General features: G+C 43.4%; 2 protein-coding genes across 2 annotated transcripts; one reads left to right on the forward strand and one right to left on the reverse strand.

The window, feature by feature from the left end:
- Positions 1-5812: 5812 nt before the first annotated feature.
- On the forward strand, positions 5813-17997 carry LOC104078623 (endoplasmic reticulum-Golgi intermediate compartment protein 3; the record flags this gene model as incomplete). The annotated part of the gene is made up of 7 exons (XM_009580327.1): positions 5813-5827; positions 9585-9616; positions 10277-10373; positions 12090-12154; positions 14422-14558; positions 15535-15590; positions 17634-17997. Coding segments are annotated over 7 exons (482 nt in total), but the record flags the coding sequence as incomplete, so codon positions are not given.
- A 2453-nt stretch (positions 17998-20450) lies between these two features.
- Positions 20451-22199, reverse strand: LOC104078624 (CMP-N-acetylneuraminate-beta-galactosamide-alpha-2,3-sialyltransferase 2-like; the record flags this gene model as incomplete). The annotated part of the gene is made up of 5 exons (XM_009580328.1): positions 20451-20618; positions 20737-20856; positions 21047-21092; positions 21537-21716; positions 22009-22199. Coding segments are annotated over 5 exons (705 nt in total), but the record flags the coding sequence as incomplete, so codon positions are not given.
- Between the last annotated feature and the right edge of the window lie 207 nt (positions 22200-22406).

Raw genomic sequence — 22406 nt, forward strand, 5'->3', positions numbered from 1 at the left:
TAAGATCATAGCCCTACAGGCATGCGCACCTCTGTAACTCCTCTTGTTTATTCCCCATGCTACGTGCGTTTGCATAGAGGCATTTAAGTTGGGCCCCTAGAATGTCTAAGAGAAGTCTGAATATTCCAAACTATTATTGTCAACAAACATATTAACAGTCCAATCAAAATAATAATTTTACTAGACCTATTTGATACAAAACTGTGATGACTGACAGTATTTTTGCTCCTGCCTTCTATTCCCTACTGATTTGGATCAGTAGAGAATAAGGGGGTGAACAAGAATGTCAGTACTATGGAAAGTTCGTTCCCTTGCACCGCTCTCCTTATCTCCTGTCAGAGTAACTATACCACATTTGTACAACTGATGGTTACACCTGAGTCCATACTTTTATTTTTTTGGTACTATTCAAATACTGAAGCTAGCACACCAGCTTTTCAGTTTCTTGCGCTGTTACTCTCTCCTCCTCCTGAGGGTTACTGTTATTTAATAGGTCTCCAGCTAGGGAATCTGCGCAGGCGTCTTTATGACAGTGCGAAGGGTCCTATTCAGAAGCACTTTCTAAATCTGACCATAAATGTAATTCTGATCCGAGCTTCTGAACTTTTGTCATGTGCTTGGTGTTAACATCTTCAAAATTGTAACTTCTGTCCTGGGTAGAATCAAGCTGAAATTGTTTTTTTTCAGAAAGTAGAATAAGAAGTAAGAGGAGACACGGGGCTAACACACATGCAAACCAGAACCTGTACTGAATAAGGTGCAATTTTATTTCTGTTTAGTTATGTTAGCTTCAATTGTGTGTAGCTCAATCTTCATGTCCTTTTATTTTGTTTGAGTAGCTGCCCTAGTATAGATGTGACCCAGAAGAAGTCTTACGTTTCAGGGATTATTCATTTCTTGTTTGGGCTACCTTTTCCATACGCAGTTCTCTCTCCTTGCCTGTGTTTTTGTTCTTGCATACTCATATTTTGTCCCCAGAATCATTTGACTTGAAATAATTTTATAGATTCTAAAACTTAACATAAGGTGAGGTTTGTCAGCACCAGCTGAATGTGAGAGGAATATAGGTAAAATGCAGGGAGCAGCCTCGCCCAGAGGAGTTCATCCCATTTCTTACATCTATGAACTTTGATTCTTTGTCTTTGGCTTGGCAGAAGTCCTTCCATTAAGACAGAGGAGATCAGAGGTCCTTTTTTGGACTAGGGAAAAAGATTGAAATTACATTCAAGTTTGCTAACATGAGCTAAATACAGCAGCCTACATTCAGTTACTTTCCTAATCAGGAGAATGCTAATGAGTAGCCACCAAAATCAAATTATCAGCAATTGCTCTCCAATTTTTTTCATTTTTAAATACTGTCTGAGTGGGTAAGCCTTATGAAAGCTGCCCTTCTTAAGAGTTTACTGAATATCAGGTTTTATTAGTTACAATCACATTTGGCGATTCTGAGTTTGATAATATGGTATGTATATGTGTTTTAATGCAGACATGTATGTTGATTAACAAGAATCAAAGTTTTGAAGTAGGTAGCCTATGAATCTCATGCTCTTAAGACATGCAAGTGTGTTATCTCATCATAGGGTAACATCTGAAATAGATTCAGACCGTATTTCCCTTGTGTTTGGCATTCTAAATGTCCTGAGGGTTGTTCATAAAAAAATCAAGCCCCTAACATCTCAAACTTTCTCAGAAAAATGTATTACCCAAATCTTATGTGACCCCAGACTTATTTCTTAAATATCCTTATACCTTAGTAGTCTTTATGCCCCAAGGACCTCTGATGGTCTCCTGATAATCTTTTTTTTTTTGCAAAGTAAGTGTTTGACATTTCACTTGTTTTAACACAAGTTCTCCTTCCTGTCTTTATGCAGTATTCATGTGTCTGAAGGAACTAGAAACACTGGAAATGCTGGAAAACTAAAACTGTGTGTAAATTAAAAAAAAAAAGTTTGTCCACTTGTAAGAAAAAAGTTATTTTGTTCTTTTTATTTTGTTTTGTTTCTGCCTGCATGAATGTTAAATCCAGGTGAGATGATTTCACTTCCCTTGTTTTTGTTTGCGTGGATGTTTTTTCTATGCTTGTGTGTAATCTTTGTTCTTATCTTCTTTTGATGTTCAGCACAGTCATTAAATACAACTTTGCATTCCTTTTGGTTTCTCATAATCCCCAGGCCCTGAAGGAAATATAACTTGGAAATTGAGGGAGGGTGTTTTTCTGTCTTTAGATAACTGAAGAGAAAGGTCCGGCTCTGCTTGGTTAATGCAATTTTTATCCATCCATATTCACATTTCCGGTATACCTAACTGGAAGACTCAAGAATTGATAAAGTTTGACCCCTATTGTATCTATAAAAGACAGACTTCTACTGTGCTTTCCTTCTTGGCTGTTCATGAGTAAGGAGAGGCTATGTTCTTCTCAGCTGACAATTGGAGGCTGAGCACTTTATTACTAGAGGTAGTTCTGCAGCATAGACTTTGTTCATATTTTGTCTTAGTTTTCATAATTACTAGTTGGTTTAGTGTGTGTTGCTATTCATTCCTCATCTCAGGTCATCGAAATTGTTCCCTCTAGGAAAATTCACGCGGCTGATCTTATGCCTTTATGCCATCTATAATTGTTAATTACCTTTTAGCTAGCGCGTAAATATACTGCTTGTGCTTCTTGGACAGGTGCTCTGTCTGTCCTTCGCATGCTGTGTTCCTGGAGAATTCGAGCTGAAACTTGGGGAATTTGCTTTTGAAGCAAGCAGTGACGCTGATTTTCATCCCAAGTTATTGGAAGCATTGAAATTTGGTCACTTTAAGCCTGCACCGTGATGCTCCATCTTCAGTATCAGAGAAGACCCCCAACTCCTGAATGTCATACTGGCTGCAAATGGTCTTGTCTTGTTCCTCAGCTCATCTGTGGTCCAGTTGCACTGAGAAATCCCAGGTCATTAAGAGGAGGACTGAAGGAGGTCGTGAGGAGGACGGAAGCACTTCCAAGCAGACTTTTTGGCACTGAAACTAGTAGTCCTGGCTCTCCTGCATCGAGGGAAAACCTAAGTCAAACATTATTGGTATTTACAGTCTTCTGTTCCAAGCAGCGCAGCATAAGCCCTGCTTACTCATTTGGTACTAGCTGAGATAGGGCTTGCTTCACTGGTATCTGCTCCACAGGCTTTGAATCCTAAACTGAGAGTTTATCTTCAGTTTATGCAGGGTGCTGCAGGTTTTGGTGAAGTTATTTCTTTCACTTGTGCCTCTGTAAGGACAGCCTCCAGCACCAGCTGTGCCAGTTTGTGATTCTGGATATCATAGCTGTTTTCTTTGCAGCGGTTCATACCACCTCTCTTTCCTTCCTGTCTCAGAGAAAAGAGGAATGATTGAATGATGTAGCTTTTTAACCTCCCAAGGTTTGTGGTTCAGGCACTGCTGCCATTTCTGTCCATGCCTGTATAGTAGCAGCCATCTCCTGCTTCAGCTGCGGTGGTTGGCAGTGAGTTTCCAGCCAACTGGAAGAGAGTCCTTAGTGATAGGTTTCTCAGGAGAGAGATGATCGTCATATCACTTCCCTCTTCCTTGCCATATTTCTTCTAGTCGAGGGGAAGTTGGGGCTTCCCATTCATCCTTTAGATTATCTTTGGACCATTCTGTGGCTGAAGTGCCATCATCACGGTTTTTTAGGGAAGACATTGCCCATCGTGCTTTATTGAGAGCCAGAGAGCTTTTCAGGATTCCTTACAATGTATCATTAGATTTCTTCAATTCCCTAGAAAAGAAGCTGACACTGATGACAACATTCAGGACATTCTCTGTCCTAAAGATACACTCTCAATGACTATGACGATTTGTGTGGGTGAAGCAGTTCTGTATGTGGTCTGAATTTTGTGGTCTTCTTACACCCTACATGGTCAACTGGAGGAACAAAGTTATCGTTGAAGGCACTATTTTTGTGATTACCATTTGTTTTCCTCCTCATTTGTGGTGATGATTGTGGAAGGAAAAAACCCAAGTAAGCTGCTCTTTGAGACGATGATGGTTTTGGAAAAGGAACTGCCTACTCAGAGTCACCGAGCTTTGCCTAGAAATGTGCGAAGCTTTGTTAGCTCTCTAAGAGCACAAATTCACTGGTCAGTTGTACATCTTCATCAATGTTCTACCTAAGGGAGGATTTATTCCTTTCTCTGCTGGAGATTTGTTTGACAGCAAGGACCTATTTGAAGGCATCCTTGGACACTATGGATGACCCCTAATATCCTCTCTTATTTTTACATATTTTTTAGTGTTTTGGATGCTGAATTGCAAAAGGACATACAGTCTTTGACTGAAGACTGGTTGTAATTTTTTTGGGTCCCTTGGCATCTTCTCATTGGCAACCAAGAGCAAGTGACACTAGTTCTTTTTTCTGCAGAGACTGCAGCCTCTTTCTCTGTTCCTTTCCTGGAGTCCTACTAGTTGTGGGGCTGTTACTCTTGCACAGGCCTTCTACAGATACCAGTTCCTCATCTGAGCTCTTCTGCCCATCAACATTCTTGAAAAAAATTAATGTGGGACTCAATCTCTATCAGTCAAGGACACCATTTCAGTGTGGAGGAGATCCAAATTCTCTGGTTGATCACCTGTACAGTATTCCTTCCGTAGAGGGTGTTTGTGTGAGCTCATTCTAACTTCTGTCCCAAAGTAGTGTCTGCCAGGGAATTAACAGTTTTCATCTCCAAACTGAATACTGGAGGCTGAGATTCTTATTTCATCCTCAGCATTGCTCAGGACTTTTCTTTTTAGGCTGATAAACTCCTTTCAGAGTTTGGTTGTCTTGGTGCTGAAAGACGCAAGGTTTCACCCATTTCTGTGCAGATGGACAAGCTGTTTTCAAGTTACATCAAGTCTGTTTTGGAGATCACAAACGTGACATTTCCATTTGTAACTGGGCTATAATCCGTCAGAGCTCAAGTTGCACCAATTGTTGGCAATGCCTAACGTTTGTCAAGCAGCCTTCTGGAGGCTCTCCGTACCTTCCACACCTTCTCCATACCAAAAAACATGCTGTTGTAGAAGCACCACGACGGATGTAGCGTTTGGCAAAGTGCATCGAAATTCTTGTGCGAAGGATTCGGAGGCCCGTCTCTGAGGAGGTATAAGCCTATGACAATTATTGGTTAGTCATGCACAGTGTTGAATATATGTGAACAGTCTTTCGAAACAAGCAGAAAAGGAGGTTACTTAACCTCCTTTGAGATATGCTGTCCAAACGTATATTTCACCTGCCTCCCATCCTTCCAGGTGTTCACCTTTGTTGGGATCTTGCAACAGAATGAACAAAACCAACCTTATGGTTTGCTACCTTCTCCGTGCATCCGGTGTGATGAAAGAAGCACAGGACTGATTAAGAACAAAAACTTGTTACCCAGCTTTGAATATTAATTTGTTGTGAATGTAAACCTTGAGTGCACTTCTGGATAGCTTTGGTTGCTCCTAAAATGACCTTTCTGTTACCTTAAGACTGAAGAAGAATCTAAATATAACCAGCATTGTTACCCAGCATGCTGCTTTAGAGCTCACTTATGGACATCCCACTGTATTTCTCCTTTCAGTGATTAATTCCTGCATTTTTGTTTCTCTAATTACTCTTTAAATGGTTGCTTGTCCCTATATCAGTCCTTTGGCTAGCTAGGGAGTCATTTTATATGGCCTAGAAAGCACACCAGCAAAGCTGTTACTCTTCCCCTTTTTCGTACAAGTTTTAAATGCTGCTCTGTCTGAATCTCTGTATCTTTTCATTGTAATGATCTGAATATTTCTCTTTTCTCTCCTATTGTGCTCATTTTTGCAGTGCACGCTGTTGAGAGTAAGTGTTGCTGTATCCTTCCCCCCTCGCCCCCCAAACTGTTTACTACAGAACTTACGCGATTTCTATTATTTGCTGTGCCCATAAATCTCCTTTGGGGGGAGCTGTTGATCTAGGCTGGGATTTGAGAAGATTTCCTGAAAGCTAAAAGGAGAGCCATCCCAGGTCATTCTTCTGTGGTAAATGAGGTCACCAGATGGAAAAGGTTGAGAATCTTTGTCTGAAATGATTTTAATATATCAGTGTTGGAGATAATGTGTTGGCGGATTATTAGTTGCTCTGTGCAGATAATGTAATTGAGGGGGACATGGTGACACGTTGGAGAGACTTCTGCCTTTTGAAGTCAGATGGAATAATTATCTCATTTAATTTCATTTGTACAACAGGGTGGAGAATTTCTCCTGGGAATTCATGCACCAAGCCTGCTAATCTCAGAATACTCAGTAGGAGGTTTTCCAAGAGTTTGTAAGCCATTGGATTTTTTAAGGATAATCGTGGTGATTACAGGTTGAGATGTGATGTTTCGTCTCAGTAACATCTGGTAGAGGGCTCAGGCTCTCAGCTTTGCTCACTCCCTCGCTTAGCTGCAACATTTTCTGTGTTGCTCCCTGCCTTGATCCCCTCTTCACGATGCATCCTTATGCCACTCATCTTCTTCCTGTCGCTATGCTCCTGTAAGATATTTTCCTCCAGAAAATTAATCCACAATTTGAAAATTGGTGTTCTAGCTCACCTTGGAGCAACATGTTTAGTTAGTTGTGTCTTGGGTTTCTTGCAGCCTTAATGTATTTATTGACAGAGTCCTGAGTGGCCATAAGTGCTGTTAAAAAGTTACCTGTTTTACAGGTAAAGGACTGAATTTCGGAGTCTAAGGAGGCTTTGTGGTTGTTCAGGTCAGAAATGCAAGATGGGGAGAATTCTTCAGATAGACAGCAGTTCTTAAAACTGTTACTAAAACCGTGAAGAAAACTAACTTATGTAAAAACAGACAGGGTTCTTGATAAACTTAAGATGTTTTACAGGTCTCTATTTTACCTAGCTAGGCACTTAGCTGCAGTTACAGAAAGGAAGGAATGTGTTTATGTTTCTTCAGAAATAACAGTCTCTAGTCCTAGCTGACAGTCTCTTAAGATCTTCTGTTCTGTTTCCTCATTCTGTTTCTTCTCTAAGCAGGCTAAGTAGCCTGTTTTAGATTAAGCAAACTATGGCTAACTAAACATTTATCTGCAACCTAGAGTATATACACATGTGCTTAGCATAATCCTCAGTGATCAGAGATAAATAAACCTGTGGTCTGGTGGAAGACTGTTTTAGAAACTGAACATATAAATCATGCTTTTTTGCAGACTTGTAAATCATTTATTGGAGAGGAGTTTTATAAAAACTAATTAATCAACATTTTATCTGTGGAAGGCGTAGCAGAGCACTGTGGGTAAATTTTGTTTTGGATAGCCATAACTGTTAAAATGGGTCATGCACGATGTAAATCTAGTATAACAGGTTAGTTAATGACTGGTCTTTCTCAAGTGCTGCCCTTGAATTTCTCTGGTACTGCGCTATTACTGTAAGATTTGTCAGCCTTACCAGTCCTCAGCTCCCACTTCACGTGCTAATGAATGTGACTACCCAAGCATTAAAGCTGATAAACACCATAATCCTGGGTAGGGTTCTAGGAGCACAGACAGCTACCAGGAGGAGCATCCCTGTCCCTCCCTGTGCATCGCTGCACTGTGCCAGCACAAGCGTTTGTGCAGCTGTGTGATTAACCTTACTTTGGAACTGCTCTGGCTGGAAGAATAGCCTCACATAAAGCAGTACTTACATTTCAGCCTGCTAGGTTCTCTGATGTGACTCATGACCAAAAGGAGGGTGGGGCAGGAGTGAGCCATCAACAGAAAGATGCTAGGGGGGACAAAGACTGTTTTATTCCTTTGGCAGTAGGTCCAGTTTAAATGCAGATCCACCAGAGCCAGGATCTCTGTAGAACTTTGTTATTAACTGAAGGTTAGCCTGCTGGTGTCTGTACAAAAGGCAGCAGGACTTGACATTTCACTGAAAGCTAAGCCACTTAACTCTTGACTTAAGTGCAAATAATATTGCAGCTTGAAACAGGGTGTTGCTGGTAACCATTAAGAAAAACAACGTAGCATAATCCCAAGGTCACTTCTCCCTTCTTTCCTTTCCCTGCCCACCATTTCACATCTATTTCCAAATTTTTAGTAGGAATTTCTTTTTTAAAGCCAAATGAGTTCTTTGATCCAGTTGCCAGCACAGGCACGCAAACCTGTGCTAGTGGCAGTGATAGGTCTGCACACTTGTCAGAGGCAGCAACAGGAATATCTGAAGCCAGTGCAGCTCTGAGCTCTTTGTAATGCAGAACCATTACCTTAACTCAGCCTTAGTTTCCGAGCATTGAACGTTTTAACTGTGAAATGCAAGGGCCTCTGCCTAGATCAGAGTGTTTAGGCTTAGCATTTCCTTTTCTAACTGTACATTCTCTGTTTTGCATGTATATATCTTTGGGATTAGTAAGGGGTTTATATAAATACAGTTCTGGTGTTTTATTGAAAGATGTTAATTGAAAAAAAATGAGTTCACAGCACACTGATGTTAAATAAATGTTTTAAAGGAGAGGCTAGTTTCAATCAGTTCTTCAGCTTTGCAGCCTGTCTTGTGCTAGGCTGTGTATCAGAAACTCTTCAAGGAAGCAGCATTTCTAATCTTTGTTCATGATGTAGCAGCACTTGGTGATCTGACTCCATCAGTTCCTAAAATAATCGCCCACGAATTTTGAAGTGTATTTTTCTTTGCTAAGGTGAAAGGTGAGGTCTGGCTTCCTGAGCACGTGAATTTACCTGTTAAAATGCGCCACAGCCTCTGGCTACTTTAAGGTACATGTGTGACTTTGGATAAACCTGCTAGGAGCGATACTGAAATTGAGTTGTGAGTTATATTTTCATCCTGAGACTGATGCTTCTGGCATTGCATAAAGTCATTTAAGTAGCCAACCAAAAGATATCCATTGCCTCCCATTGCCCGTATCTTTGTCAGATCCCTTCTGGGGGTGCGTGGTGCTGTCGGCAGCGTCATATTGCTGTATGCAGGAAGGGCAGAGAGAGGGCAGGCCAAATTCCCCATATCCTAGCACTGGTGACAGTCACTTTGGTTCCACCAGTGGTTTGCAAATACCCTGCTCAGGCCATCCCCGCAAAGATTTTTCCTTTCCCTGTCCGTTCTCTGGGCAGCAGTAACAAGGCTGATAGGCAGAGCGCTGAGAGTTGCTAAGATGATCATGATTTCTTTAGGGCACTTATATGTGATATGAAGGCAAGTGCTCTGCTCAGTTGTTAGTTTAGATCTGTTGTGCCTCTGTGTTTTACAGTAGTTAGAGGAGTTATGTGTATCAGGTGGTGACTGAGATAACAGTGAAGTTTTCCTTGCTTGCCCCTAGGATCTTGTTTTTGCCCTAGATTAAGAATACATTCAGGTGAGGACTGAAATACCTAATCTGAATTAACTCCAAATTAAAGTTACTTTTCTTCACTCTTGCAGTGGGTAGTCTATGTCAGGAGGGGAATTGCAGCAGTTTTATCTATCACATGCCCTACTGCAAGCAAGAGAGAAACCCAGGTGATTTTCTTGCCATTTTAGATTGCAATGGAAATGAGAGGAGCTCCCTTATAAGCTAGAATAAGGTAAATAGATATGCTTGTTATCACAGTCTGAACTATATCGTTAAACTATTTTTCTATTGCAGTTCACGATCTGCAGAGCTTTGGACTTGATAATGTAAGTGTTCCCAAGATAGTGTTCTAGTTCTCTTGGTCTATTTTCCTTCTGGATTTCCCTCCCTTTGCCACACCGAGATGCTAGTGTTACTGATCCCAGCCAGATTTGGCTTTATGAGTCTGAGCAGAACCTGGGACCTGCTTTCACACAGGGCTCTGAAGTATATTCTGGGACATCTGCGTGTTGCTTGGCAAGCCTGTTCCCCTCTTCCTAAGACTGCCTTGCTCCTTAATCTGTGCTTTCCAGGTTTGTAAGGTTGACATTTTCACAACTGCTTCTGAATCTGTTGGAGTTTACCTTGTGCTGGGAGGGAAGCAGGTGATATCCATACCTATGCAACCAAGGCAGCTGACAGCATAGTGCTCCTATGGCAGGGAGAGGAGTGGGTGGGAGAGCCTGCTCTGTAGATGGGAGGGAAGGGCACCGGGATCCAGGGATTTCCAGCAGGAAAAGGAGAAATTCCACACCTTGGAATCTCCCATGAATAAAAAAGAAGAGCAAGTGCTTTGGAGTTTATTATTAGGATGCACAGAGGAAGGGAGGACCTGTCTCTGTTCCAGAGCCACACTCAGAAAAATACACAAATAATTAACTTTAGGCCTCTTACCTTGCCCCTCAGATGCTGTGCAGTTGTTTGAGTTATTAGCATTTCCGTTTCAGATCAATATGACGCACTATATCAAACATCTCTCATTTGGAAGGGATTATCCAGGCATTGTGAACCCTCTGGATGGGACGGATGTCACTGCACAGCAAGGTAAAAGCCAGCTGAGAGAAATCTCTTTTTAAGTGTCTGTATTAATAAGTGTTAGAAGAGAACAGGAGTGAAGTTCCCAGTCTTTAGCAAGAACCCTGACAGCATTGCATAAAACGTGGACTCCTCCACCTTGTGCTCTTTCTGGAACAGCTGCCTCCATTCATCTGCAACAAATCTGCCAACGTGTTTTGTTTCTGTGACCTTTGTGAAAGATCTCTCTTTTCAGTGTTCATGGATGCACAACAGCAGGTACAGCACATCATTATTAAATGCTTACATCAGGTGTAGTTCAGGGAGAGCCCTGTTTAGCTACTGCGTAACCAGTAGCTAGATAGAGATAACCAGAAGATGCAGGATAGAGAAAAAAGGCCTAATTGATAGTTGCTGGAGAGCCATGGTGTCTGCCTGACCTTGATCTACCCAACAGTAACGGATGAACAACTGTGGTGAAGTTGAAATATTGCTGATCTTTTCTAGACAACTCCAAGTTTGCTGGCTTGAGAAGGAAAGGCAATTCTCTCCTCGTGCTACTGCTGCTCAAACTATAATCTTGGTTTATTCACGCAAGCCTGCTTGTGTGCATTTTCCACAAAAGATCCTGACCATACCACTTTATATGCCACTGCAGAGATTAGTTATTTTTTGAGATCCACTGAAGTCTGCAAAGTTTGCCTTTGCAGGTACTTGGGGTGCTGTTATATAATAAAGCTTGGAGAAAAAAGTCGTTTGCCTTGAGGTGGTGGTAGGATTGTTAATTCTACCTGAATCCGTTCTTTTAAATTTTCCACGATTGATTTTAATTCTTGTACCCAAATCAAAGGATGGTGCTTAAAATAAAATAGAAAAATGAAAAGCTCGATACGATCGTGATGCCGTAGTTCTTCTGTGGAGTAGCAAACACTCTGAGAGGGGGCCCAAAGCTGGCTGGTAAAATTCTCTCTGTAGGCAGAAGATTTCCATCCTGGGCCTTGGAGAACCAGTTGGCAAATTCTTGAGGAATTAGAATTGAAGATATGCTCCGGAAAAGAAGTGGGAGAAGTAGATTGCATGTCAAATGTATATTTATTGCAGACCAGCTAAAAATATTGTATATAAGAATTACTTCTTCTGTAGAAATGGATGAATAATTTTCTCCTCTAGGGAATTTCATACAAAACAGGTTTGCAAAGTGACTCCTGCCTTCCATTATCCTTAAGAGAACTGAAGGAACAGGCTGGTCTAAGGCAGCAGAAGGAGTTCTCCTCCTGTTTTTTTCTTCACTGATGCAGATCTTCATCTACTGATATGATAGAGACCATGTTTCTATAGGAATAAACTGTAGAGTTAATTGAAGCTGATATAGGATACTCATTTAGAATTGAGTATGTTTTCTTAGGGCTATGCTGTTAAATATAAAGGCTAGAATAAGAATTTTCAAGAAGTTTTACTGGTAAAACTACAGCAAGATAAGTGGTTTGTAGAAAATTTTCCATTTAGTCAAGGCCAGAATGCTGGTATTTTTGGTTTTGGTTGGAACAGGAATGAGATTCACTTTGGCAAAAGGAAAACTCATGTCAGACATTAACTTTACTGTCCTTGAAAACCTCCAGTAGCTGTTGTGCAGAAAGATGTTCCCTGACAAGTTGAACAAAACGAATTTGTGTCTACCTAACCTGTCAGTTAAGCTTCCCAGCTCTTCGCCCGTTATTAATTGTCTCTCTCTGTCTTTGCTTATAGCTTCCATGATGTTTCAGTATTTTGTCAAAGTGGTCCCCACGGTGTATATGAAAGTAGATGGTGAAGTAAGTACCTTTTTTCCCTATTGCTTTGGCAAGTGAAAGCCTTCAGAGTTTCTCCTCGTATTCTGACGCTGACCTTATCTGACCTCTGGTGGAAGCAACATGATCTGTTCAACTTTCTTCAAATAACCAGCCCAGCAAGAATAAGAGTATCTATGGTGTAATGTTATCTGTAATGTTGCAGCAGTAATGAAGCAGATTTCAGCCTCCTCCATCCCACCTAGATCGAAGTGACCATGCCATTTTCATCATGTTCCCTCATGAGTCCCTCATAGTACATGCTCAGGAGAAGTCAAAGCAGCAAGGAGATCCTAAAAATGTTCTTTGGAGAATAACCCAAGATCAGCTTGTCTCCAATTTAAAAACTCCTTTAGCCTCCAAAAGAGCATGGCTGGATTTCCAGCCCTGCTTTCAGAATATGTTCTCCTTTTGGGACAGGTAGGATAAATAAATTACCAAGTAGATACCAGGGTGAGACGAAGATCCTGAGAACAGAGACAAACTTACGTCCCTTCTGAAGCCAGCCTGAGGGAGCAGGAAGAACTGTTTCTTTCATTCATTTGGAAGCATTTATTTTGGTTGCCATCATTCTGGAGGGGTTCTCAAGAGCTACGGAGAACCTCTTTTTTAAAAACAAACCAAACCGAACCTGTCAGTTATTGTTATTTGGGCCCCCACAGTCTTAGGGCAGCAGAATGATGTAAGCTGTTATGTTTCTTTTGCGAAGAAAACACCAGTAGAAGCAGCAACTCTGCTGTTGTTCAGACTTCACTACCAGTGCTACCCAGTGTACTTATCTAATCCTGTGAGGAAGACGGGTGCCACATGCACCTGTGAACATTCATGTACAAGATGGCTTAGCTCTCTAGCTGTCTCCCAGGTATTGGTTCTGTATCTTCTACGCTGCATGGGTGGTCCATGCCCAGCTTCACTTTAACACCAAACCAGTTTTCTCTAAGGTGAAACCCAGGTGTGGTTCTGGGGCTCATTCAGTGCAAGGACTGATCTACGTGTGGATGAAAGTATGCCAGAATTTGACTCCCTTGTCCTACGCAGTTTTATAACACTGTGCAAACCCCACAACACTGGGAACCCTTACCACCTCAGGCTCTTCACCCAAACTCATGCCCCTCTTGGGCATCTACCACATATCTTTGCAATCAGAGCAACATATAACTGCACATCCACACAACCTTCATGTTGCTTTAGGCATTCTGAAATGTAAATCACCGGCAGATTAGTAGTTGTTTCAGAGGCTGCATAGGAACCACAAATCTGAGGAGCCACACAGCCAGATTAGATACAATGCAGACATTCAAGTGAAGCTATCCTAGAGCAGTATGGGCAGAGCAATCTAACAGAATCCATTAGAAAGGTAGATGTGGTTTGTATTTCTTCATCTTCCCTAAAGATTGAAACTGTTTGCAAGACTGCGTTCTGATGTGATAAATCCTTATGTGGATGACTCTTTCTTCAATCCCCTGTCTAGAAAGGACCCATCTGTTTTTTCCTGGAAGTTGGGTGGAAGTTACTTGCTATGAGGTGATATTGGGAGAACCTTCAGGCCATGTTTGGAGCTTATTCTGCTTGGATTCAGGATGCCTCTGCAGTTTCTGTGGATGATTGAAATTCCTGAAGTAAAAAGGATAGTTAATCGGAGCCCTATTCTTATGGCCACCTCCCAGTATACCATGGCTTCTGTTTCTCTTGATGAAATCTCACATTGTACTGTAGAGCTGTTGTTCAATTTTCAAAGGACTTCTCCTGTCAAAAGAGTTGCTTTTTATTAGTCACCAGGAAAGGGATCTATGCAGACCATGATGCTTATACTTACGGTAACTATGGATCCAAGTGTGCTGCCAGATGTATGTTTCTCACTCTTGAATATATATGGCTTTCTCACATCAGCGCTGTCTCCTGAAGCATGCTTAGGCGGACTATATTTTGGTAGAGGATGACATGGACTTGGGCTTGAGGTCAAGAGGGATGGCTTATGCCATTACTTGCCAGCAGAGACCAAAACAGTCCAGCCTGGGGACTGATGCATCACTCATTCTTTGGGCTAGCTGGGGCTTTAACTACAGGCTTTGCCTGTAGCAAAAACAGACTTTATCCTGATGGTGCTCTTTATGACCCTTTGTAACCACTGTCAGGCCCCCCACAAGTGAGTGGGCAGGCCTACATTGATATGATTCACTGAACTCATGTTTTAGCAGCCTTTCCTATTCCTCGTTAACAAAACAATATTTGCTGTGTTTGTTTCCTGCTAGGTGGTAAGGACTAACCAGTTTTCAGTTACACGACATGAGAAAATAGCCAACGGGCTACTAGGAGACCAGGGTCTGCCTGGTGTATTTGTGCTATATGAACTGTCTCCCATGATGGTGAAGCTGACAGAGAAACACAGGTAAGAGACATTTCAATCTATTTCCTTCACCCTCCATTGATTTTGTCATTTTGCGTAGCTTAAAACTCCATCCTCACTTAGACACGACAGTGCAAATGCCTGAAAGCCATCCAAGCCCCTTCCCAGTCAGTGAAGAGGAAGAGGCACTCCCAGATGCCCTTCCTCTCCATGTGAACACCTGAAGCGGATTGCGGTTTTTCTGATACTACCTGAAGAGTTTTAATCCAGTATGAAGATGGAGAAGGAAATCGGTGCAGCGAGCAGAAGTCTGATATAATGGTTCTCGGTTCAGACTAATTTCCTCAAAGTCTTTTTTAATGGGAAGACTAGATTTATATAGCATATCCATCTTACCAGCACCTACAGCAGCACCCACACAACCTGGTTACTTGCTTTGCATTTGCTATAGCTTTTCTGCATGTTGTAGTCAGCATGGAAACTCTTTCTTCTTTCTGGGTAGTCCATTAATCGCAGGCATGTAATTGCAGGGGAATGGAAGGGGTTGTAGCTGTCTGATCTTTTAGGATCATAATGAGGGACAGCCGATGTCTATACTTTAAAATGTATTAACGTGTGCTTAGGGATTTAGTTTTTGTGTTACAGCAGCCTGCTGTGCATTCTGTCTTGGTAGGAATGGATAAAATCTTGGGGATTAAAAGTCCATCCTTTAGGTTTATAAATTCAGTATTTGCTTCCTAGGGTTGTCATTGAGCTCATTCGCTCTAATGCTCTAATGCTACTCAATGCTTCTCAGTGAAAGCATCAGTGACAAACTCCATTCTGTAGCCAGTAGGGGTTATTTAATTGTTAAATCTGTTAATTGGCAGCTATTAATATTTATATAATGCATACTTATGTGCTATGATGAACATTATGATAGTTATTAATTATTAGTTTTTATTAGTTAATTGTTACTTATCTGACATATTGGTATCTGAACTCATGCTGGTTGTTCAAATTCTTTTGCTCATTCTAGGTCCTTTACACACTTTCTCACAGGAGTCTGTGCCATTGTTGGAGGCATATTTACAGGTATTGCACCTTTCAATCTTTTTCCTTTCTAAAGTGTAAACATTTGCCATCTTACTCTTTCTGAAGTCTGCATGGCTGGTAATAAATCCCTGTTTGATGGGGAGAGATGATTTCAGCCTTCAGGAGGGGATATAGCACGTTCTGCAGAGCCATGGGAGTGGCATCAGATTGTAATTAGCACTGCAGAATTTCGAGATGCTGTAGATGATGTAGACCTATTATAATATTTCATTTGATGAAATATTTCATTTCATTATGATGTAGACCTATCATAATATTTCATTTTGATGCTCTACAGGACATTTTGTTTTCAAATAATGTGGTCTTTCACATACCGTATGAATGCATCTGTACTGTTTTCTTGGCCAGCTTGGGTCTGTAAGCAGATAGTTACTTTCATGTGGAACCAAAGCCATTAAAATCTGTGAACCCAGGTCGCCACAGGCATAGCCATCTCAGAGGTCTCAAACTGTGCTCCCAGACATAGGAACTCCAGTGAGTGCTCTGCAGGGGCTAAAGGTAGCCCTCACAGCTAGATAGGACCCTGTAAGGACAGACTGTTCCTGCAGAGCCATTTAAATGTCTGGACTTCATTCTCAGCACTGGCTTCTGGAATAGCTAATCAGTATCTGCTCAGCTCCGTGCGTGTGACAGAGCCCTTGGTCCAGCCTTGCACTCCAGCTAATATCCCAGGGTGCTCTGAAACATAGTCGGAGATGCTCACGTGGCGGTGAAGGGCCAGCCTGGAGATCTGGTCAGCAGATCTGAGTGGACCTGAGAAGCCAGCTACTGTATCACGTAACACCTGTATCACATAGCTATATCACATAATACCTTTATCTGAAGGTTTTCCCGTCAACCTGAGGTGTCACAATGCTCAAATAACTTGATACTGTTAAACAGGATTTCTGTCTGTAACGAGTTTGATCATATTAATTTCTATGGTTGACTCAGGGAAAGGCTTTCAAAAATTATTTTCATGACAAATGCAAGTGTCCTCTAGCACTGATCAGGTTTGACAGCCAGTTCATAGTGTTTGCTGCCATATGCCGTGTTCAGACTCTATATTCTGGAGGACAGATCAAATCAGCTGTGTGTAACAGTTTTTGTGTTATAGCATCAAATTGATTGCACAAGTAGAGATAATTTCAGGGCAAAACAACCACAAAAGTCATCTGAAGCATCAAAGACCAGATAGTAAGGCCAGTAATTCCGTATTCTACAGTAATAAACAGAAGATTCAGTTCCCGTTTTAGCTGCTACTCTTTATATAGTATTGAAATGTCTGTCTTTGTGTAGGGCCAAGAGTAATCACTTACTTATTCCTTAGATTGAAGCATTGAAAATACCTTCACTTACTGGCACCCTGTGTTCCCTCCCTGACAGGAGCTCAGAGTTCCTGTCCTGTGAAAAGCCACCTTGTTGGATGCAGGGTTGTCTGGGTTTTGTGGTGCAGTAGACCTATTCTGAGCTTTTCTGTGGTCCCAGAAAAGCACTGAATTAATAGGCTTCTTCAGTGCTGGAGAGATTAGGGGAAAATACTGCAGAAAGAACTAAAGGCATCAGTTTGTTTTGCTTTGTGTCCACCGAGGACACAAAAGGGTAAACATTGCAGTCTCCAATAAAGGGCATCCATAAAGGGCAGCATCGGGTAGAGCAGCTTACTTTTAAGGTTACTGTGAAATGAGCAAGAAATGGCAAACATGCCCTTGGCAAGCTGGGTCAGGGCAATGACATGGCATAAAGCTCTCGGCATCGGTTTCCTCTCCAAACTCTTCTTGCTCATCAGTAAACACATGTCTCATTTTTACTTCTGTAAGAGAGATCTTTTTCTGAAGAAGCATGATCACCTCTGCCCTGCAAGCTGGATCTTGTCTGTCCTAATGAGAGGAGGACCTTATTCTTCTGAGCAGCAGCAGCTGTTTTCTGTCTGAGGGAGCTGGAATTCCGTTCTACTGACAAAAGGGCTTGTGTTTTCTTTCCCTGGGAGTTGTTCTGTCTTTGAGGCATGTCTGGCTTGATGCATCTGTTTTTCCCTTTTAGTTGCAGGACTCATTGACTCCTTGATCTATCACTCAGCACGTGCCATCCAGAAGAAAATTGAACTTGGGAAGACAACATAAATAAGCAACAACCTCACCCCACAAAAAAAAAACTCTAAGGAGAACTAAACAGGTTTTTCAAAACACAAGTGATCTTCTGAGTGCACAAGAAAAGAGGTTTGGAATTACCAGATGGCGCTGACTGCTCTTATGTTACTGTCCCATCATTCTTTTGTTTGGCATTAATTTGTGGATGGATCTGCTTGAACCTTGCTGCTATAAAGATTAGCCATATTGTCTGGCTGTGCAGACCCTACTGTAAAAACCCTTTTGTGTCAGTCCATGTTCATCCAGTTCCGCCCCCCTCCCCGAAAGAGATGCTGGAGATACTGCATTCTGTTTGCCTCCAGGAATAATGTACTGTATTGTCATGAGACCTGGAATGGATTGAAGTTGCCATCAAATAAGCTTTCTAGCAACACTATCTAGCTTTTAAAATTTTTCTTAAAAATGTTTGAGTGTGCTGATGCTGTATGCCAGACCTCTGTGAAAATGTGCTGAATCCCATGCACTTTCCTTCCAGCTGTCCTGGGCAATGTGGTGAGACCTAGCACTTGGGATGTACTTACTGTCCCATGGGGCATTGCAGTTGCTCCAGATTGCTCTTCGTACGGAAGATGCAAGTTGGTGTTTCAGCAAAAAAAGTGTTTGGAGTTTTAATTGATTTTTAAATTGGATTGTGTTTTTCACTTCCCCTCTGTTTGTATTTGAAATAAAAAATTTGAAATATAAAATATATTGAAGTCCATCCTCTGTGTGTTTTGGTAAAGCATTTGGAAGAATAATTAAATTATTTTAACTAATCCTGGTACTGAATTGGAAATTATAATTAAACAACACACCTGCATTGTGGCAAAGTATGTAGATATGATGATGTGTATGATCGTAGTGATCTACACAAGTGAGTGAAGTGCTTGCTATGTGAAATTATATTGGGAGAAAATAATGAGGAAAAATAAAATATTGTGCTAAAACAGACTCACTACTCTTTTAAATCTCGGCTCTGGATTTGCTTTGGTATTGACTCTAAACTTGGTCCAAGCAATTGGTCCAACAGTATACAGTGAGTGTGACAGGCACAGGATCAGATAATGCAGAAAGAAAGCTATTTTGTAATTCATTTGAAAGTAGGTTTTGTTTGTGCATTTTTTTTTTAATTAGTTGAACTTATCTACAAACTGGGGAGTATAAAAACCTTTGTTTTTTTCAATCATGGAGAGAAGCAATTTGAGGTGTGGGTAAGGAGGCTAATTAATCTCCAAGCTAGAATACTGAAGGGAAAAAAAAAAACTAACCAACACAAAACAAAACATTTGAAACAAGGGTATTTAATAAATCCATCGGGTCAGGATCATATAATACTACTACAATGTGAGGAAGGGGACATAGTATCTGTATGTTTTATCAGGAACAAAAAGTGACTTGAACAGCTTCAATCGCTCAGCAGAGAACACAGCTTTGTAACTAAATTTGGAAGAATAATCAGGACGGGGAAGATGAATGGAAATAATGTAGTAAGAGTTTAACCCACAGTTAAACAATTACCAGCTAATTGCTTGTCTTTGATAAGAAAGCCAGTTACTTGTAAACCTTAGAAAAGCATTGGAGAGCATAGCACAGAGCACTGCTTAGCACCTAGAGAAGATAGAGGGAAGGTGAAGGGGCAGGTAAGTGTAAGACTTGTACTCAATGTGGGAAACTGGATATAATGGGGAGGAGAAACAGAAGACATGCAGAAATGGAGATTCTACCTGGAGAGGTGGAAAATCAACGAAGCTAATAGTTAAGTAATATAGGCTTCTGCTATAAAATGGGAGCTTATGAGTAGGAGAGATCCGGTGATTTTAATACACTGAAAGACCAAGTGACTAATAGCCATGGAAAAGCTGAGTCTGAGTCAAGGATGTTCGTGTTTGTGATTGAAAGTAGGAAAAGACATCCTACTAACCTGGCTCTGGAGGAGAAGATCTCCTTTGGGGAGCTCAGTTGCCAGGGTCTGCAATCTTGTTCTGCAGGGTGGGGTTGAGATAGATTGTGCTGTCTTTTCAAAGCAGTAGGGGCTCAAAAAGTAAAGCAAATGTTAATAATAGATTTCATGCGTGTTTTCAAAGTTTATTCAACGTAAGATCACTTCAACTGTACTTGATTCTGTTGTCTTAGCATGCTTGATTTTTTCCTTTCTTACTCTTCTTTGATGCAATTTTAAAAATATTTCCTTAGTTATAAAAAGACAAAAGAACAACTATGAACCTTTGCCAAAAGACATCGGTGGGTGGAAATCATAGAATCATAGAATCATTAAGGTTGGAAAAGACCTCTAAGATCATCAAGTCCAACCATTAATGTCAGCTTCGTCATGCGGACAGCCACATTTGAGCAGTTGTCACCAGCACCACTGCTGTGGTGTGTCCCCAACAGCTTCACGGGGACATACACAGCAGCTCATGGGCTCCACATCCACCTCCAGCCCCACTGTCACCCCTTCCTCTCTCCCAGCCAGTGTGGGCAGAGCCGTGCCCACCCTGTGTCCAGGCAAATGCAACGTCCCTGGTGCCATGGGAGCGTTACACCTCCTGGCACCCACAGTGCCCAGCTCATGGGACCAGCACAAGCAGCACTGAGACCCCAGGATCGGAGGGTCTGTGAGCCCGGGCATGTGGCAGCGAGAAGCAAGCTAAAGAGCTGAGGCAGCTGCCAGTAGTGCAGGGGGCTGCCAGTTACTGCGCTAACAGCCTGGCTTCAGTTTCTTGGAAATGCATCATTTGTAGAATAAAATCCTGCCTTCGGCTGCCAGTCTCTCAATGAGGCTGAATTCGACGTCAGCGTCGTGGACCCTTGTCCTGCGAAAGGCTCCGGACCCGCGATTTTTCTCCCAGTAGTGGTGCCAGTTCCCTTCACTGTCTGCTCCGAACCCAAACACGGACACCTGTGCACACACCAGCAAGACCCATCACTGCACGGGCGCTCAGTCAGCCTGCGAGTGTGCAGACAAGCGGTGCAGTGGTGGTACAGCAGCAGTGCCCGGTCCCGCTGGCCACGCTCACCTGCTGGCAGGTGTGCAAGGCGAAGAGCAGGGCTGTGAAGCCGGTGGAGGGGTACCGCCCGTGGCGCTGCGTCCAGTTGTCGTGGATGTACTTGAGGAAAGCTGGGCTCAGGATCAGCACCTGAGTGGGTAGCAGAGGAGCCATCAGCTGCTCACCGTGCTGCGAAGGGGACAGCCAGCCCCTGCCATCAGCGCAGCCATCGGCCCTCCTGCTCACCGGCTCTGCCTGCATCCCACCGAAAAACAAGCCCTGTCTCTGCCCGGAGGAGCTCTGCCTGCCCAGGAGGAGCTGGGGCCTGCTGAGCCCTTACCTTGTTTCTGTCAGCTTTGATGAACTGTTTCACTTTCACGTATGTGCTGCAAAAGCCAGAGGACAGCAGTGAGCGTGGGGCACTCCTGCTGCCAGGCCTCTCCTTCGGAGGCAGGTGGTTTGCAGAACGTGGCTGTGTCCACCAGGACCCGGCCCCATGCACCCCCAGTCCCTTGGGCTGGCCCAGCAGCATCCCCTGGCCTGGGTCTGGGAAGGGACACATCAAGCCCATGGCCCCACAGTGGGGACAGCCACCATCCCACCCATGGGGGTTATGGGACTGCAGGATGCCCAAGCCCTGCGGGGATGGATCAGTGCCCACTTCCCCAAACTGTGGTGCAGAGGGGTGCTACGACCCTCGCCCAGGGGCCCTTCATCCCACCAGGCCTGTGATGCCAGGGCCCCAGTGAGGCCCCAGGGTCCCCAGGACCACCCCGTGCCATCCCCAGGGCCTCCAGCACAAGAGATGCCATCCCCTGAAGCCAACGCACTGCGTGATCTCTCCAGTGGAAAAGGCGCTGGCCACCCACTGCAGGTCCAGTGGCTTGAAGGGGACAAGGACGAGGTGGACGCCGGGCCCAAGGTTCACTGCACTCTCCGGGTACATGAAGTGATGGGTTGTTCTCATGCCAACATCCAGCTCAAAGCCAGTGATCTTTGCTCTGTTCATCCTAGGAGACAGCAGGAAGGCACATCCTGAAACGAAGGTGCACACCGTGCCGGTCCCAGGCTGCCGGTCCCACCTGGCAGGGACATCAGGTTACCCTGGCCAGCAGCAAAGAGGGGACATGGGCAACACAGGGCTGGTGTGTGCCCCAGGGTAGGGGACTCCAGGGGGCAGGGCCAGCAGCCCCCCAGCCATTGCAGGGCTTGTGTAGGCGAATTCCACAGGGTGGCCAGGGACTGGAGCATGCCAGGGTCCCAGGGAGATAGGGAGAGGCCAAGCCCCTTCGGGACACTCACCTCAGCACCCAGTCGTGGGCATCAATCCGCAGCCCGTGGCTGGACCCCTTCAGCCGCCCTGAGTTCCCCACCACTGCACAAGTCCTGCAGCGAGATGGGTCCCACATGCTGCCAGTCGGGGCTGGGAGGACAGTGAAGAGCTGCCAAATTATGGTCTGGAGCTGGATGCCACTCGGGGGACCCTGCAGGGTCTGGGGGAGCAAGGGCAGAGACAGGCAGCATCAGCCCCCCCTCCCTGCCAGTACCCCTAAAGGGGGATGGAGCCCCACTCATCCCAGCAGAGCCCTGGGAAAGGCGCAGAAAAACCCAATGGGATATTAGGAAAAGGGTGCAGGACAGCCCAGAGAGGTGGGGGGTGGTGGTGAGCTGGGGTCCCTGCACTCCTTTCATCCTCCATC

The sequence above is a fragment of the Fulmarus glacialis genome, unplaced genomic scaffold (assembly GCF_000690835.1).
Source record: "Fulmarus glacialis isolate BGI_N327 unplaced genomic scaffold, ASM69083v1 scaffold30776, whole genome shotgun sequence".
NCBI classification, from domain to species: domain Eukaryota; kingdom Metazoa; phylum Chordata; class Aves; order Procellariiformes; family Procellariidae; genus Fulmarus; species Fulmarus glacialis.